Here is a 13,271-nt window from a genome sequence, read left to right on the forward strand (position 1 = left end):
CAATTTGGCTCCTTTTTATCCTTTGTTTCTCCACTAACATGGTCTTTTTAATCAGTACGATTGTGTGTGTGTGTGTGTGTCTGTGTGTCTGTGTAATGTTATCGAAGCCCAGTTGAATAGCCACTTTAAAATTTTTGTTTGCTAGTTCTAATATCTGGGTTATACTTGGGTCTGTCTCAGTTGATTTTCTTTTTTCTTGAAAATATTATTCATTTTACTATGTATTTGGGTAATTGTGAATTACATTCCAGATGTTACAAATATTAATTTGTGCAGATTCTAAATTCTATATTTCTCTGATAATTGTTATTTCTTTTGTTTAGCTAGTAGTAATTACCTTGGCTGGACTTGAACTTTAAATTCTGATCTTGGGCCTAATTTCATCCAGCCTCAGTTCAGATCTTTTGCTTTAGCTACACTGGCCTGTGTGTATTAGACAAACATGCTCAAATCAGGGGTCTGTCAGAGACGTTGGTAGACAGAATTTGCAGATAACCTCTCTGGTCCTTTCCCTTCCAAAATCCCTCCATTCCCTTTAACAGCCACAGTTTTCCTGGCTTTTCTATTTTCTGGTTTCCCTAGGCCAGATAAATTGTTGTTTTTCTACTAATACTCCTGTTGTTTCACATGCTACACAAAGTGTACTTGACCTAAGGCTTAAAACCACAACAATGGAAACTCACTTTGTATAACACCCTTTCTCCCAGTGAGTACTTCCCCTGCCACCAGAATCTGTCTGCTTCCATTCACTCTTCAGTGTCTTCAGGTTGTTGCTTTTTCTATTATTTCTAAGTTTTAGAGTTGACTCCAGCATTATTGAATTCATCAGATTGATTCTTCTCTCCCTGCCCCAGTTTATTGAGGTATAACATATGCACAGTAAGATTCACTTCACATTGATTTTTAAAGTATACTGAGTTTCAAATTAACTAGACTGAACATAAATACACCCATGTATTAATAGTACTTTCATTGTGGTTTTGAAGAAGTAGAACACTATAAAAAGTTTTAAGTTTGCCCAAGCAAAGAAATAACAATCTATCGATAGTTATGTGAGGCTTTCAAAAGCCTACATACTCTTAGTACATTTCTAAAGACCCTCATCATACTCTTAGTAAATTCCTAAATTGTATGTTATAAATAATAAGGCACTATAAAAACCTATAATACAAATTAGGAGGACATACAACTAACCTTTTTTCCTGAGTTTGGACCTTTTTTCCTTGGTGTGATATTTTTAACAGAACTGCTCCTTTTGGGGACTGCAGTAGGTCCAGGTGGTTTAATTCGACTTGATCTCCTGACCTGCTGTGTTGGTAATATTAGAGTAGTTTTCTGTGGAGACTGCATTGAATGCTGGCTTGCTTCGGAAGGAGAAGACTCTGTTTTTGCTATATTCTTTACAATAGGAACTGAGGAAAAAAATACAAAAAATATTAAAGTAAATGACACAATTAAGGCATTGTCTCCTCATGACTCAAAATAAGTTTTACTTGACCTTTAAAACCATTTCCAAAGGTTATTCACTGAAAACCACTTAAAACTAAAAGTACCATCTGAAATGAAGTTTTAGGTATCCTAAGATTTCATATTATTAGAAAATAGTTTAATTCTCCAGAAAAAATAAAGAGGTTTTTATTAGAGGAATTAGTAACTTCAACTTAGCATGGTAAAAATTCCTAGCAACTTACCTATTAGGAACTTCCCATATTTTTATGGGAAGCACAAAAAGGAGTCTTTCCTTCAGAATACACTATCCAATTATGTCATATACAGGAATCATCTCTCACATCAACATAGAAAAACATAGCAAAGCAATTGCCTAGGGCTCCTGCTTCATGTTTCAGAGGGCAGGGGCTCCCTTGCTCTTGACTTTTTTCAGATTTAATGAGGTATAATTGGCAAATAAAAATTATATATTTAAGGTTAATATACATTATGTCCCTATATGTATGTCTACTAATAAAGTTTCATATACTAAAATAGAGACTTTACATTAATGTTGTCATGGAAAGACCACTATCAGGCCCAAGTGATTTGTAGCTACTAGTTTCCTTGTAGCCCAATACAGTTTCAATATTCAAATAAAGGTTACCTGCCAGGTTACTTTTGTCCATGTTCACATTTAAGTAAAAAGAGATATGTTTAGTATTAATTCCTTGATAATTTCATTATTACAAATAAATGAATTTTACATAGTAAAAAGCACTAATGCTTAAAAAAATTCTTTACAGGAAGAACTATGTAAGTGAAACATTTATACATCTATGCAAAAATCAACTACTGTTATTTTGAGGGCTTCATTTTACAACTCCAAACCAATCTGCTGCTTTGTTCCTCCCACACTCAAAGACTATGTACATGTAAATCTGACCCGCAATAGATAATACCACATCTTTCCTACAGCCTTTTTATCTACCTTCTACCACTTACCAAACCAAAAGGAAGGAACAGCCTATCCTGAGCTGCCAGGGCAAAGAGAGGACCACTTCACTGCCAACATCACTTTCCCCCTCATTTACAAGTAGTTTACCTACTTACACCAGCCTCTTTTTACCTCATTGCCATCATCTACTTCATACTCCAGGCTCACTTCCACTTTTTTGAAAAAGTCCAGTAACCTAACACACATTATTTCTGCATACATAGTCTTCCTGTCTTCATCTTAAGGAATCTGACCATCGTACTCTTGGATGCTTCATCATCCTGACCTTATCACTGGAGAGTTCAGCTATTTCCTAAAATGGCTGTAGTTGGCAATTTCTGAAACTCTTTTATCTCCAAGACAACCAACCATGTCCCCTTTCTCCAATTCCAACTTCCTTACCTGTTATCTTTGCTTCAAACCAACTGATCAGGCTTTACATTCTCATTATGACATCTATCCACAAGCCCATATTCCATTTTCATGCAATCCATTAGCTTTCTTCTGGCTTTGCTTTACTCTCTACTCAACCTGCACCCAACTGTCCACCTCCACCAAGAACCCCTAACTAGTATACCTTCTTTTATCACCCTTTGATCTTTGATCATGTCCAGAATGTCAGTCCCCATCTCTGAGTCACACTATCATCTGCTTTCTCTGGTCCTGAGCTATAGAACAAGGGTTAGCTATCTTTTTCCAGGAAGGGCCAGAAACTAAATATCTCATGCTTTGAAGGCCACATAAGGTCTCTGTCGTACATTCTTTTTTGTTTGGGGTTTTTTTTTTTTTTGAGACGGAGTCTTGCTCTGTCACCCAGGCTGGAGTGCAGTGGCGCGATCTCAGCTCACTGCAAGCTCCGCCTCCCGGGTTCATGCCATTCTCCTGCCTCAGCCTCCCGAGTAGCTGGGACTACAGGCGCCCGCCACTACGCCCAACTACGCCCAGCTAATTTTTTGTATTTTGTGGTAGAGACGGGGTTTCACCACGTTAGCCAGGATGGTCTCAATCTCCTGACCTCGTGATCCACCTGCCTCAGCCTCCCAGAGTGCTGGGATTACAGGTGTGAGCCACTGCGCCCGGCCCTTTTTTGTTTCTTTGTTTGCTTATTTTTCTACAACCAATTAAGAATATTAAAAAAATTCTTAGCTTATAAGCTACATGAGCTGGATGTGGCCCTCAGGCTATTGTTTGCCAACTCTTGCTTTAGAACATTAAGATGCTACTGTTGTCTATAAAATCCATGCTAACCTCAACTGAGGAGTCACTGCTGCAACTCACTGATTTCCAAGTATGTTTCCATGGTAGAAGGCTTTTCCCTATTTAAGTTTCCATCTCCCTTTCTCTCTTCCATTCAGGAAATGACCCAATCTTCTACTTTATGAGAAGATTAAAGGCTATCCTTTGGGGGTAAACTTAAAAATCCCATTTCTCTGGCTGGGCGCAGTGGCTCACACATGTAATCCCAGCACTTTGTGAGGCTGAGGCAGGTGGATCACCTGAGGTCAGGAGTTCCAGACCAGTTTGACCAACATGGTGAAACCCCATTTCTACTAAATAGACAAAATTAGCCAGGCATGGTGGCGCATGCCTGTAATCCCAGCTACTTGGGAGGCTGAGGCAGGAGAATCACTTGAACCCGGGAGGCAGACGTTGCAATGAGCCGAGAATGCACCATTGCACTCCAGCCTGGACAACAAGAGTGAAACTCCATCTCAAAAAAAAAAAAAATCCCATTTCTCCATCTTAAAATACCTTTTCAATCATTCTCATCTTTTTCTCTTACATCAAATGAAAAGTTTTCTCGGTGGGGGGAGGGAGGAGGGATAGCATTGGGAGATATACCTAATGCTAGATGACGAGTTAGTGGGTGCAGCGCACCAGCATGGCACATGTATACATATGTAACTAACCTGCACAATGTGCACATGTACCCTAAAACTTAAAGTATAATAATAAAAAAAAAAAGAAAAGTTTTCTCTCTAGTTTTCGAAGTCCAATCTTCTTTTATTTATGCCTTAACAACACCTTTCTTTGGTTCCTATGGGACATTTTGGTTTCAATTATCTCTTCTCTCCTCAATATTTGATCACTCAATCCCCAACTCCTTGCTGTCTCTTACTACTTTCACTTATCCCTTATTTTGAAGTTACCTCCCTATTTCTGATACACTTTCAAGCCCTTGAGTGAATTCCCTCTTTCCACTCACTACTATGAATAAAACATCAAGAAGAATTACCTATACTTGACATTTCAATTTCCTTATTATTCCATTTCCTTAGCCCCTGTAAATAAACTTTTCTTCCCCCAAACATATTTTAAAGAAATTATTTTCCAAGGTCAGATGGTTAGGCTTTGTGTCCCCACCCAAATCTCATCTTGAATTGTAATTCCCATAATCCCCACATGTCAAGGGAGAGACCAGGTGGAGGAAATTGAATCATGGAGGCGGTTTCCCCCATGCTGTTCTCGTGATAGTAAGAGAGTTCTCACGAGATCTGATGGTTTTATAAGGGGCTCTTCCCACTTCGCTCGGAACCTCTCTTTCCTGCTGCTTTGTGAAGAAGGTGCCTTGCTTCCTCTTTGCCTTCCACCATGAATGTAAGTTTCCTGAGGCCTCTCCAGCCATGCTGAACTGTGAGTCAATTAAACCTCCTTTATAAATTATCCAGTTTGGGGCAGTTCCTTATAGCAGTATGAAAACAGACTAACACAATTACTAAACCCAAATAAAATGTTCATTCTCTTGACCAATCTACTGATCTCTACAGTTCTAGTCCCCAACTCTAAATATATAGAATGAAGAAGAGGAATAATTGAGCTCCAGATCTGGGTTCAAATTCCTGTGCCAGGTTGGTTTAAGACAGAACCTAGGAATATAGGAGGTCCTCAAAAAATACTGAATGAACGAATGAAAAATATTTTCAGCCTGCAAGTCAATGTTATACCCCCAAAACTAGTATATTCTACATAAAATAAGCAGTTAAATTGTAGCAAATAGTAACTTTACAGAACATGGCAACTATAATGAAATCAATATTTGATCTAACTATTTTGGCATTTGAAAACTGAAGCTATAGTTTCAAATAGTCCCCTAAAGTATATATATTTGTTCTATATTATAATAAAAATTGTTTGATGTATGGCATATATGTATGTATGAGCAAAGTTAAAAAAAAAGTACTATAAATTTTTTTTTTTTTTTTTTTTTTGAGACAGAGTCTTACTGTGTCACCCAGGCTGGAGTGCAGTGGCATGATCTCGGCTCACTGCAACCTCCACCTCCCTGGTTCAAGCAATTCTCCTGCTTTAGCCTCCCAAGTAGCTAGGACTACAGGCGCGTGCCACCACGCCCGGATAATTTTTGTATTTTTAGTAGCGACTGGGTTTCACCACGTTAGTCAGGCTGGTCTCAAACTCCTGACCTCAGGCAATCCGCCCACCTGGCCTCCCAAAGTGCTGGAATTACAGGCATAAGCAACCGCGCCCGGCCAAAAATGTTTACATATGAACAAAATTTCACTTTAGAAAGCAGGCTTTTCAAAGTCAAGGACTCAGTTTTTTTGGGGTTTTTCGTTTTTTGTTTGAGACAAGGTTTCACTCTGTCGTCCAGTGCCGACATGCAGGAGTGAAGTGATGTGATCATAGCTCACTGAAGCCTTGAACTCCTAGGCTCAAGTAATCTTCCCACCTCAGCCTCCTAAGGACTCGATTTTATTTATTGCCATATCCCCAGCACCTAGAATAAAATACTTTTTAAGCCGATTCAACTAAAAAGGAAAGAGTAACCATTCAATATATTACACATCAAAATTAAACTCCCAGGAGCAATCATATAACATACATATAGATATACATATATATATACACACACACACGCCATGCTGAAACTCTATTCAGTATTAAACTACTTGAAATAGGAAATGGATTTGTTTAAATAAGGTTAAAACTATATATAAAACTTTATATGTTCATATGTATATGAACACACAAACTTTGTGTGTTCATAGTGGTCACAAAATGAATAAAAATCTCTTTGAACAAGTTATATGAAATATAAAGAAGGATATGCTACTCATCTTTAATAAAACTTTTATGTAAACAACCAACACAAAATTTACCTGGTTCTTCAGCTTATCTTCAGACAGAACAGAAAATGTCCAGGTAAGAAAAACATCCAAGAAATGATAATTATTGAATTGTGGAAATGAAAAAGAAATTAACAAATCTTGGGAAACAATCTAGAAGGCAAGGAGTAAAGCCAACAGGGGGTCTGGAAGCCTGGAATGAGGGAAACTAGAGAAAGAAAGGAGATAGGTGCCAATATTTACTGGCTACCCATTACATGCTAGGCACTTCAATATCCATTATTGCATGAAATCCTCCCAAACATCCTATGAGGTAGATATTGTTTCCTCACTTTACACATGAGGAAACATAGGCTCTGTGAGGTTAGGTAACTGAGCCAAGAGCACCCATGTGGTTAAGAGAGTTTGCCTCCTAAGCTCATGCCTTTTCCAATATGCCACTCTGCTTTCTGTCCTGTAACAACAACAACAACAAAAAGGCCATCATCAAATTCACTCCCAAGTCAAGATGCATGTGTGTGTTTTTTTTTTTAATGACCCAGTGGACAACCTTGTGAACTCCTATGTGCTGTTTCACTATATAGTCAATAGTCAACAGGTGCTCTCTGACAGGGACTCTTGTTTAGAAAAAAAAAAATCAGATGTGAAAGCATGTTTATAGGGAAAAATATTAACAAGCAGAGTATCCCCCCGTTATCCATATATTCTGGGGGATACATTCTGAGATGTTCCCCCACCCCCCTGCCCAGTGGATGCCTGAAACTGCCGATAGTATCAGACTCCATATATACTATGTACGAATTTTTTTTCCCTTCTTTGCAATTTCATAGATAAAAGTTTTGTTCTTACTGTAGACCTTGGCAACCTAAGCATATGATTTTTGTCTTTCCTTATTCAGTCAACAACTTTCACCTTTTCACTTAAAGGAAGCCTAGAGTTCATATACACTCAGCTGTGCTGCCCAATGCCTCTGCTTGGAACTTTGCTCCCTGTCCCACAGAACCCAGATTGCCACAAACTAATCAATCATGGACAGCAATAAGAGCAAAGGGGAGGTAGGTCAGGTATAAATCCCGTGAGCTTCCTTCATTTGCTCCTGCTGCCATCCCATACCATAACACTGGCTTCCTTGACTGGTGTCTACAGATACTGCTCTATTTCTTCTCTCCCTTCCCCCTACCTGTATCAGAAGAGCCACTCGTCCCATCCCAGAGGTCAACCTTGCTTTGGGAATTAAACATTCGTAACAACCAAGTCTGCTCTTCCTCTGAAAATACCTTTTGAATACTCAAGGACTGTTATTGTCAGATAAGAGTGACTTTACCTCTCCATAAGCATAGAAGTCCTTTAAATGTATGTTTATTTCCTTATTTTCAGCAACAACAAAATACCCTTTAAGAACACCTCAAAGGCTGAGGAAAACTCTAGAAGGAAACCACAAGGTGTAGATACCAGTGGAAAGGAAAACAAGGAAGCATGTTCCTGGTACTTATCACAACAGGCATCTGGAAGTCAGAAGCCAGCTGAACACTAAGAATTTTCTCAGAAGAGGTGGGGTAGAGATCACATGGACATGGGGCTCTGTTACCAATTGCTCTTTACAGCTATTCCTTTCCCTGCTTCTCACTATCTATTGTAGAACACTGGTTCCATACTAATTAGGTTCAAATCTAGCTTCGCCACACAATACCTCCTATGAGATTTGGGGCAGATTATTTAAATTTTGCACGTGGCACATTTAATCAACAGCAGCAACACTCACATCACCATCCCTGTCTCTATTCCTACCCTCCTTTCCCAGGCCCTAAAGGTGTTCCTTGCCCTCTTCTATCAATGGATTAGAGACTGGGGAAGGCTTGCCGCCACTGCCTGACAAATGGAAGGAAAAAAGTTTCCTCCAAAGAAGGAAATCCTACTTACCTACACTCTCCCTAGCTAATACCTTCTCTACTTCCTTTTAAGACTAAGCTTCTTTAAAGACTAGTCCATGTTCACTATTAGTACAATTTTCTCATTTTTAACCTGCTATAACAACATTTCCACAGATACCACCTTTTAGGGAACCTTTGTGTGTTAATATCACCAACAACTTCCTAACAGCCATTGACAATGGATGCCTCTTCCTGATCTTACTTGATTTTTAGCACTAGACACTCTGCCTTCTTTTCAAAATTCTTTAAGTCTCACATAGCAACTCTTTCCTGAGTTCCCTCCTACTTCCGTCACTTTTCCAGTAGTATTCCTCATGATTGACGGCCTTCTCCCCCATCCCCACCTCAGTTTTGAGTGCTCTAGTTCAGTCCCATTATTTCAGCTACTGCCTATAGTAATGATTACCAAATCATTCACTCTCACGTTCTCTTGCCTGCTCAAGTGCACGCATACTTGTGCACATGCCTGCATACTCTCTCTCCCTCTCTCTAGCACAGGCCTCTTGCAAGTTCCAGAGATGTTTTCAATAGCCAACTAGATATCTACATAAGCATCCCAAATTCAACATTTCCAAAAGTAGAATTCATTTTGTTTATCCTAAATTCTCTATCTTGATGAACGACATTACCTATCTGAAGTCAGAAATCTTGAAGTCATCCTTGTATGCTTCCTCCCTCCAAATGTCTAGCCAAGCCTACCTCCCAAGTATTTCCCAGATGTGTTCTTCATGCCTGTCAATGACTTGATTCAGGACCTCATAATGATAGAAACAGGAGGCAGAGAAATTCTGGGAGGGTGGGTTCCCAGCAAGGGCCTTACCCTCAAGCCAAAAAGCTTGATACCATGGCCCAAAGTGAGAACTTACATCTCTGTTTTACTGCTCAAATGTTGCCTTTTCCAAAACCACCCATGGCCCCCCTTACCCCCCATCCTGTGCCCATAAAAACCCCAGTCTCAGCTGGCAGAGTGAGGAGAAGTAGCTGGACCTCAGAGACTATGGTTGGACATCACAGAGAAGCGGCTTCACTTCAGAGGGACAGCTTGCCAGTGTAGCTTCAGGGGAGGATTGCCTTCCCACTCCATCCCCTTTTCAATTCCCCATCCCACTGAGAGCCACCTCCATCAGCAATAAAATCCCCCACATTTACTATACTTCAAATTCACTCATGCAACCTCATTCCTCCTGGATGCCAGACAAGAACTCAGGTGCCACAAGTGTGAGTGCAAAAGGCTGTCACACTGACCCTCCACTGAGCTGTTAACACTTAAGCCATCTGTTGACGGCAGAGCTAAAAGAGCACTGACTGTTAACACTCCCTCTGGGGCTTCAGGGGTCACAGGTACCCTCCTAGATGCTGCCATGGGGCCCCCATGGAGTTCACTCCTTCCAGCGCCCAAAAGCGCTCGTCCCAGCTCCTGCACCTGCCCACCTGTGTGTTCCTCTTCCCACAAGGGGTGGAATGTAGCAGGTCCAAGTGAGTGGAGTTTGCCCCTGCCGGCACCAAAGCAGTCAGCTAGTGCACTCCAGTTCCCACCCATGAAGGGGTCAGGGAAATATCCTGCTTCAATAACCTCTCACATAAGCTACATTAGCCTCTTAATTGCCATTCCAGGCTGCCCTTTCTGATCCATACTCTAGCCCATAAGCATGATCTTTAGAAAATACAAATTTATGTCACTTTTCCACTTGAAACTCTTCAGTGATGCCACATTATCTACATACTAAAATCTTAATTCCCTGGTCTGCTGTCTAAGGCCCTCTACTATCTGCCCTCTGTGTATCTTCATAGCCCCATCTTTTTTCCCAGCTGTCATTATAGATTCTGCCATAATCATCTGTGTAAACCAAAAAATAAAATTCTAAGCCCCACTCCCAACCATCAGAATGGACTTCCCCCTAGGATAGGGCACTTTAAAATTTAACCTGAAAGACTGGTTCAGGTCTGATGAGAAACAGGGGTCAGATATGCCTCGTTATACCTCTCCAGCATTAATATCAACACAGACCTTTAGTCTGATAAGAAACATTTATGATCTATTCTCTCTGAAGCCTACCTGCAGGTTTCATCTACATGATAAAACTTGGTCTCTACAACCTCATATCACAACCCAGACATTTCTTCCTATTGATAACTCTTTCAACCAATTGCCAATTCGAAAAATTTTAACTCTATGACCTGGAAGTCCCCCCACCTTCGAGCTGTCCCACCTTTCTGGACCAAACCAATGTATTTTCTTAAATGTATTTGATTGCAGTCTCATGTCTCCCTAAAATGTATAAAACCAAGCTGCACCCTGAACCACCTTGGGCACATGTTCTCAGGATCTCCTGGGGGCTGTGTCACATGCCAGGGTCACTCATATTTGGCTCAGAATAAACCTCTTCAAACATTTTACAGAATTTGACTTTTTGTCAACATCTGCTCAGGCTTCCATTCTCACTCTTTCTGCCTTCACAGAGACCGATCCTCCTTTCAGGAAAGGTCTTCCCTTCCTTGTTGTCAATGGCTAAACTATTACACATTCTTTGAAATTCTGCTCAACTACCAGCTCTGTAAAATTCTAGCAATAAGTTACCCAGGCAAACATAGGACCATGATGCTCACACAGCACACATACTGTATGTATTTATCTCTATTGGCATAGACCTTATAACATCTTATCTTTATTTACATATATCTATCTGTCCCACCACACTGTGAGTTCCCTTAGGAGAAGGAACTATGTTAAGTTCCACTGTTATATCTCAAATATCTGGTCTAGGGCCTACCATATAATGTGCATCCAATAAATGTTTGCTGATTGTTAATGTTAATGACTGTTTAAAATTCAAGTTTTGTCTCTGATCTTATATTCTCATAGAAACAATTCAGGGTGTTTACGCATTAAATTGACTACTATAGCTTGATCGTAACATTTTACCATTTTCTTGGCAAAAGTAAGCTTCAAATACTCATCGACCAACTTAATTTTTAGAATATATTCAAAACAGAAGGAAGAACTGCAAATTTAGGTACCACTTCATACTCACTAGGATGGCTATAATAAAAAAGATGACAAATAACAACCGTTGGCAAGGATGTGGAGAAATCAGGACCCTTGTACACTGCTAGTGAGAATGTAAAGTGGTGCAGCTGCTGTGAAAAACAGTTTAGCAGCCGGGCGCGGTGGCTCACGCCTGTAATCCCAGCACTCTGGGAGGCCAAGGCAGGCAGATCAGCTGAGGTCAGGAGTTCGAGATCAGCCTGGCCAACAGGAACCCCATGTCTACTAAAAACACAAAAATCCGCCAGGTGTGGTGGTGCACACCTGTAGTCCCGCTACTCGGGAGCATGAGGCACGACAATTGCTTGAACCCAGGAAGCGGAGGTTGCAGTGAGCCAAGATTGCACGACTGCACTCCAGCCTGGGTGACAGAGCAAAACTCAGTCTCAAGAAGAAAAAAAAAAAAAAAAACAGTTTGGCAGTTCTTCAAAAAAATTAAATTACCATATGAGCTACCAATTCCACTCCTAGGTACAGATCCCAAAGAACTGAAAAGACGTACTCATATATATATGAGTGGAATTGGTAGCTCATATGGTAGTAGTGCTGCTATGAACATGGGTGTGTATGTATGTATTGACATACATACATATGTATACATACATTGACATACATACATACACACCCATGTTCACAGCAGCACTATTCACGGTAGCCAAAAGGTGGAAAGAGCCTAAATGTCCATCATCGGAGAAATGGATAAGCAAATTGTGACATATCCATACAAAGGAATAGTATTCAGTCATAAAAAGGAATGAAGTACTGAAATATGCTACAACATGTATAAACCTTGAAGGCATTATGCTAAGTGAAAGACACAAAAGGTCACACCTTGTATGATTCCATTTACACAAACTATTAATATCTAGAATAGGTAAATCCATAGAGACAGAATATAGATTGGTGATTAACAAGGGCAAGGGGGAGAAAGAAATGGGGAGCAACTGTTTAATGGGCACAGGGTTTTCTTTTAAGGTGATAAAAATGTTTCAGAATAAAATGGAGGTGATGGTTGCACAACATAGTGAATGTACTAAATGCTCTTGAATTGTTCATTTTAAAATGGCTAATTTTATGTTATGTGAATTTCACCACATCTAAAAAAAAAAACAAACAAAAACAAACAAAAAAAACCAACCTTGGGATAAATATAAACAAGGAAGAAAATTTGTTTCTGTTTTTGTTTGAGACAAGGTTCTCACTCTGTCACCCAGGCTGGAGTGCAGTGGTGTGATCACGGCTCACTGCAGCCTCGACTTCCCAGGCTCAAGAGATCCTCCCACTTCAGCCTCTCAAGTAGCTGGGACTACAGGCATGCACCACCACACCCAGCTAACTTTTTTATTTTTTGAAGAGACAGAGTTTCACCATGTTGCCCAGGCTGGTCTCAACCTCCTGGCCTCAAGCAATCCACCCACCTCGGCCTCCCAAAGTGCTGGGATTATAGGCATGAGCCACCATGCCAGGTCCAGGAAGGAAATTTGCAAACCTCAAATGTGCCAGAGACTCTGCATATAGTATTAAAATTTGTCTTTACAATTTTGTGAAGCAAGTGTTATCTCTATTTTAAATATGAATAAACAGAGGCTCAGCAAGATAAGTAACCACCCAACCCAGTATCACACATTAGTCTAGAAGTGGTAGAACTAGGATTCAAATTCAGAACTGTCTTACCCAAAAGCTTATGCTCTTTGTTTAAACTGGGTACTATTTTTAATTAATGAGGAGGAAAATGAAAAGAGATCTTTTAATCAAAATATTTTCTTCTATAAACTTAAACATAA

At 40.0% G+C, this 13,271-nt stretch overlaps 1 protein-coding gene across 7 annotated transcripts in view; it reads right to left on the reverse strand.

The window, feature by feature from the left end:
• Positions 1–13,271, reverse strand: part of SCML2 (Scm polycomb group protein like 2) — a 115,170-nt gene that overhangs the window by 25,071 nt on the left and 76,828 nt on the right. For all 7 annotated transcript variants that reach the window (XM_016943919.3, XM_016943917.3, XM_016943915.3 and 4 more), the window contains exon 8: positions 1,195–1,412. In XM_016943919.3, the coding sequence (XP_016799408.1) occupies positions 1,195–1,412 (218 nt within the window). The remainder of the gene's footprint in view (positions 1–1,194; positions 1,413–13,271) is intronic.

Source organism: Pan troglodytes, chromosome X (assembly GCF_028858775.2).
Source record: "Pan troglodytes isolate AG18354 chromosome X, NHGRI_mPanTro3-v2.0_pri, whole genome shotgun sequence".
NCBI lineage: Eukaryota > Metazoa > Chordata > Mammalia > Primates > Hominidae > Pan > Pan troglodytes.